The following is a 6,092-nucleotide window of genomic DNA, read 5'->3' as shown; positions in this document are numbered from 1 at the left end:
GCTTGATCAGTGATGATTTCATCTCCCCTCTTGATGCAGGGGATGAAATTCTTGGACCGTCTCCCGTTAGCAATGGCCTGGAACAGCTTAGTGTTGGCGTCGCCATCTCTAAGCCAACGGATCCGGGATCTTTGCCTGTCTATGGTACGCTAATCCAAGCAATGAGAGCTTCAAAGTTCTGCGCAGCCACGTTTCCAACTGAGATATGTGTCTCACCTCCTGAGCTCTATCAAATCTCGCAATCAGCCAATTTGCAATTTTCATGAGCATTTTGATGTTCCCGGTCTTTCTCTGCCCCCAAGCTTGCAGGTAGGATGTCGTGTTCCTGAACAACGCATCCAGCCTTTTGAACGGATCGAAGATCTCATTATTGCAAACCCAAGCCTCTCTGACAGCGTCTTCGAAGCCCTCCAGCTTTGTCCAGTAAAGCTCAAAGCGAAAGCGCTTTTTTGCACCAAACATGTTACTCGTTGAGAGGTGGAGTGGCCCAAACTTTGTAGCAACGGTTCCTAACCCACCTGGATCACAGAAGCTAATTCACATATATACCTATCAGTATGGATATTGCCTAAAAATAATATCAGTATGGATATAGTATTTCCGTTTTTTTCTCTAAATACTGTCTGGTGCTATCGAGGTACCGGTTGATATTTTGGTATCGGTTGTGTCCCAAATATATTTGTATCAAGTGACGCCACCTTCTCCAAACCAAGTTCTAAAATGTTATTTTTCATACATTGTGATTGATACAGAGCGACTGATATGACCGAGTGAGAATATACACTTATGTCGTCATCAAAATATTGAAGCAATGCATAATACGGGCTATGAAACATGTAGGATGTACATTCTTAACTTAGATTGAGAATTTAGCGAGTGTTTATCTATGTACTCTATGTACTGTATTTCATAACAAAATGGTGAAAAACCTTCAAATGGTAGTTAATCTATATTCCATAGCTGGATTTACCTAGTGTTACGAGCATGCAAACAGCGCAGTTCCACTTCCTGGGTCCGAGAAGTGTCTTGTTGGACTGGATTCGAACGCCAAGCAACTTCAAATTCAAGGGTTTACGTACTTTATAGCCGTACAAAATACTCTTAAGATCATTTCATCAAGTACTAGTGGGAAGAGTATTCCGGTAAAAAGCCACGATCGCTCTAACAAAGCAGCGTGAGATATTTAGTTCGACACAAAGCTCAATCTTCATATAAGAATTCTACGAGACAAAACTACATACATGCCCTCGACACCTCAAATGATCGACAAAACTTGTTCTCATCGCATCAAATTTTGAGTTAGCATCCTGATAAAAGAGGTACCAACGATTCGACCATTCACATCTTTTTTACAAACATCAACACATGGCCCTCAGTGAGGGTCACTACAAGTCTAGCATAAATGAAGAAACCTTCGAGTCTGGAGTACAACAAATTTGGAACAACTGCAGATTACCACATACAAATTTGGAGCCATAGAAAAAGACACCAAAGACTGGCATTCACTGGATTACACAGCACTTCCATTTGCTCGGCCCGCTTCTGTCTGAACCACTTCTGCTTACTTCTGTGGGTAAGTTTCCACACCAGATTATAGGCAAGTTTCCACACCAGATTATAAAACAAGCACACTCCAGCAAAAGAACCGCAAACTAAGCAGATCATTTCTGTTAATCGACAAGTAGCAAGATCCGAGGCCAACATCAAACACACTCGTTAAGGTACGCTGGCACCACCTTGGGTTGAAGGTTACCGTCCAACCACTCTGACAAACTAAGGTTTGACATATCCGATTCGCTTCGCGGCTAATTGAGGTTTAACTGTTGGTTTCCTGCAGGGTTTTTCATAGGCTGACTGGGATTGGCAACACGAGTATCACAACAGCAGCAACCTACCATACGGGATAATCCGGCAGATAACCATCAACCCTAACTGGGTGGTTCGTTCGGTCGAGGCGCGGGACATACCTATCCGTAACGGACCCTGCAGCAAAAGCCCTATCCTCTGCATTCATGCTGCTGCTTCGTGGATAATCTGACCTCACTCCATGATCAGCGAAACGCCCACCACGGAATGTGGTTTCTTCGCACATGCCGGCATCTGTTCCAGGACCATATGCACCAGGAGATTCCCCTCGGAGAGAGTACGTATTAACAGGAGCAATGCCTTCTGGTAGCACCATATTCAGTGGTTGACCGGTGTACTCCTCGACATTGGGCACATCGTGGTGAAGGGGAACACTTCTCCTTTCTATTTCGTAGTCTGCAGGGCCTGATCCTCGTGGGTTCATATAGGGGCCACGGAGAGAGTACGCATTAACGGGAGCAATGCCTTCTGCTAGCACCATATTCAGTGGTCGACCAGTGTACTCCTCGACATTGGGCACATCGTGGTGAAGGGGAACACTTCTCCTTTCCATTTCGTAGTCTGCAGGGCCTGATCCTCGTGGGTTCATATAGGGGCCACGGCTTCCACTAGCAGCATGTTTAGATCTCTGATATGGAGGGGAACCATGCCTTCTGCTAGCACCATATTCAGTGGTCGGATGTGAAGGGGGACTGAGACCAGTACCAAAATTACCAGAAGGAAGTGCTGACTGCTGGGGACTCAACCTCCTTCCACCAATATCACCATCACTGGAATGATCCTCACGATGACTCGACCTCCTCCTATCACCATCACTGGAATGATCCTCACGATGGCTCGACCTCCTCCTACCACCATCACTGGAATGATCCTCACGATGACTCGACCTCCTCCTACCACCATCACTAGAATGATCCTCACGACGACTCGACCTCCTTCCACCAGTATCAACATCACGGCGTTTGGAATAATCATCACGACATTTGAAATAATCATCGTGTCGATGTTGCTCATATCTGTGTTGGTTGTTGCTTCTATGATGACTGTTACGATACTCCGTCCTTCGCCCTTCCGGAGAATGTCTCCTTGATCTATTTTGAGAATTTCTTCTCCTCGAGGGTGACCCTCCCCTATAAGAATTTTCTCTCATATTATTTCTCCACTCTTCTCTACTTGATCCTCTTCCCTCTCTGGATTTGTATTCGGAAGTCATTGAAGATCTCTGATCATCATTACACAGAGGATGATTTTTTGATGAGGAATCAGAACTTTGACGAGCATCTGTTTTTTTGTGATTATGAAGACGCTGAGGACTTTGATGAGCATCTCTTCCAGTTTCCATGTGAAACTTCTTATTGTTCCTTTCCAAGTCCAACATGTTGCCATCAGTTGCCTGTTCCTCCTGTCTCTGTCTCTTTCCTGATTTTTCACTTGAAGTATCAATTCCTGTTGCTTTGTTATTATCATTGCAGTGAGGACTCTTCAGCTCCTGCTGGCAGGCATGGCTACCATCAACTTCTCGGTCACCATCAGATCCGGAGCTAAACCGCCCGTCAGGTAATCCAAATTTATTACTGTTGTTTACAGGAGTCTTCTCCTTTTCCCCATATGTATTTTCTCTCCTACGAGTTTCTCCCTCTTCTCCAGATTTGGTGTTGCTTTCATCCTCTTCAGCCTGTTCCTCCACAATAAGCTTTTCTAGCTCGTCATTGTGTGCTTGATTTAAACGGATGGTCTCTTTCTCGAGGACACCTCTCCCTTTTGGAATCTTATCTTCCCTTAAGTTATTCATATCTACTGTTTGGATCTGGTCGGCTTCTTCTCGACATACCTTGTTTGACAGCTCCGCAGTTCCTGTTGAACCTTGATTGGTGTTCATATTCCTTTTATCAGTCACTTTTGTTTTCTTAGCAAGATTTCTTGTCCTATAAATTTTTGGAACGGGAATTAACTTTATCTGGTCGGCTTCTTCTCGACATACCTTTTTTGACAGCTCCGCAGTTCCTGTTGTACCTTGATCAGTGTTCATTTTCCTTTTACCAGTCACTTCTGTTTTCTTCTTAGCAAGATTTCTTGTTCTATAAATTTTTTGAACGGGAGTTGACTTTATTTGGTCAATGCAATGTGTTCCAACAGTATCCATTTCTGTACTAGATGGTAACTTTATATGGTCTCTGCTAGGTGCTCCAAGCTCAGCTTCTAGTTTATGGCTTCTGCAAGATTTCAACAGAAGTTAGTTGCTCTGAGAAGGAAGTACAGAGAAACTTTGGGAAACAAACGAGTAAGAACTAACATACCCACAGTAAATGATAATTCTATCACCCAGGTGCCAAGCGCGTACACTTGTGCCACGCTTTCTCTCAAAGGAAATGCTTCTGTGGTAAACCAATAAATGTAATGAGAACGAGACAATCACATAAGCTAAAAGCAACTATATCTGGATAACAGAATACCTTGGGAAACATATTTTGTGATATGACACTGGACAGCGTCTGCAAGCCGCAAGCCAAAGTTCTGGTTGAGTACTGTCTTCCATCGTTCTACATTCTGAGCACCAATGTGCAGGACATGTAAATGACATCCCAGCAGCAATCCTCCGCTCCAATTCGCAAGCTCCATCAGTATCATCAGGCTCAAGTAATTTGGCAATACAACTGGGGTGGTAGAAGTGCCCACAAGATGCTTTGTAGCATTGGAACACCTAAATGAATGCACACTTTAAAACAAAAGAACTAGAATCACGAAGGTATTAATATTAAGAAGGGACAGAGATGGTTAGAGGGCACTTCGAATCATATCTAAAGATACTCGAGGATCATAGCCACGAGCATCAATCACATGCACGAAATATCAACAGGCCTCAGTTGCCCACAATTCAAAATAAATGTGAATGAAGACATCAAGGAACTGGATTTAAATGTTTCACTTGGTAAGACACAGGATGAACACAAGCAAGTTTAGAGTATGATGATGCATGAAAGGTGCTACATAAACGGGAAATCAGCAACAAGCATACTCATTGGAGGAAGTGAAGAATTATCATTGAATGAGAACCGCAAAACTAGAAAGGCCACCGTGATCTCAACAAACCACATGCCACATTCTTGCAAGAAAGATACAACAAGTTACCTTAGCATTTGGCCCATCAGATGGCTCAAGATCTCCACAACTGAAACATTGGTGTTGCTTATATTCACAGTTCTTGCATAGATAATGATCAATTTCCTGTAAATATGCAAAACAAAAAAATCACAAATTTGAGCCAGGAAAATTATAACACTGCTGGACCAGTCAGTGAGAACTTTGTAACTACCTGTAGTTGTGCAGAAGTTAAACCAAGAGTTTCACAAGTAGATTCCCTTCCATCTTTTTCTCTGGGATGGAAGGACCTTTTACATTGTCCTTCACAGCTACATAAAATAGAAGACAGGATCAAATTATTAACTCAATAATAAATCTACCTATGTGCCAGAAGTTTATAACTGGCCCGAAATGGATTCTCCGTGAATACTGGAAAATGTCTTATTTGTTCAATTTGCTGGATTTTTGGCAAATCCCCAAAACACAGCAGGTTGAATTCCAGTAAGAAGACCTTTTTTTTCTTTTCCTTTCTCTTTCATGTTAATCTCAAGTTTTAAACCTCCCCCAACCATGCAAGCAACATTAGTTTTTGAATTCTTTTGAAATACTTTCCAAAACAAGTTTAAAAAAAGGCTGGTATTACAAATGCGGTACCTACCACTACCAGGACATCTGGGAAGTTGGTTACAGTTGGTTACGACAGTAGTAACCGCCATGAAACACAAATTGCTCCAAAGATACCATAGCACAGAGGTTGTTCTTGAAATCATCAGATGATCAAAGCAAAGAATGAAGGCTAAACCATGAGAGTAGGTATATGATCTATTGTGAAATGTCAGCAAATAGAAATTGATAGCCCTCAAGCTAGCAGTGGCCAGTTTTCTTCAAGGAAAATAGTAGAGCAATTTACATTTACAATCACCAACAGAATGATATCTTCTAGTGTCTTTAACATGACATCTCAGAGATCAGTATACATAACACTTCCTTTGCGTCCACATGAAATGTTGTCCTATGAATCTGTAGCTCACTCACTCCCTACAGTATTACTTATTTTGGACGAAGTGCCACAATCATCCCATATGCATAGCCCAATTGAATGACATGTCTTCAAGACTTTTGAACTAGACAAATAAAACAATGTT

The 6,092-nt window shown here is 42.4% G+C and overlaps 1 protein-coding gene across 1 annotated transcript in view; it reads right to left on the bottom strand.

The window, feature by feature from the left end:
- Positions 1-1,238: 1,238 nt before the first annotated feature.
- Positions 1,239-6,092, bottom strand: part of LOC123123198 (uncharacterized) — a 6,970-nt gene continuing 2,116 nt past the window's right edge. The window contains exons 3-7 of the mRNA XM_044543664.1: positions 5,180-5,276; positions 4,996-5,091; positions 4,320-4,567; positions 4,164-4,241; positions 1,239-4,079 (exon numbers count right to left, since the gene is read on the bottom strand). Of these exons, the coding sequence (XP_044399599.1) occupies positions 1,892-4,079; positions 4,164-4,241; positions 4,320-4,567; positions 4,996-5,091; positions 5,180-5,276 (2,707 nt within the window). The 3' untranslated portion in view covers positions 1,239-1,891. The remainder of the gene's footprint in view (positions 4,080-4,163; positions 4,242-4,319; positions 4,568-4,995; positions 5,092-5,179; positions 5,277-6,092) is intronic.

This window comes from Triticum aestivum, chromosome 5D (assembly GCF_018294505.1).
Source record: "Triticum aestivum cultivar Chinese Spring chromosome 5D, IWGSC CS RefSeq v2.1, whole genome shotgun sequence".
NCBI lineage: Eukaryota > Viridiplantae > Streptophyta > Magnoliopsida > Poales > Poaceae > Triticum > Triticum aestivum.
This window is presented reverse-complemented; position numbering and strand designations above follow the sequence as displayed.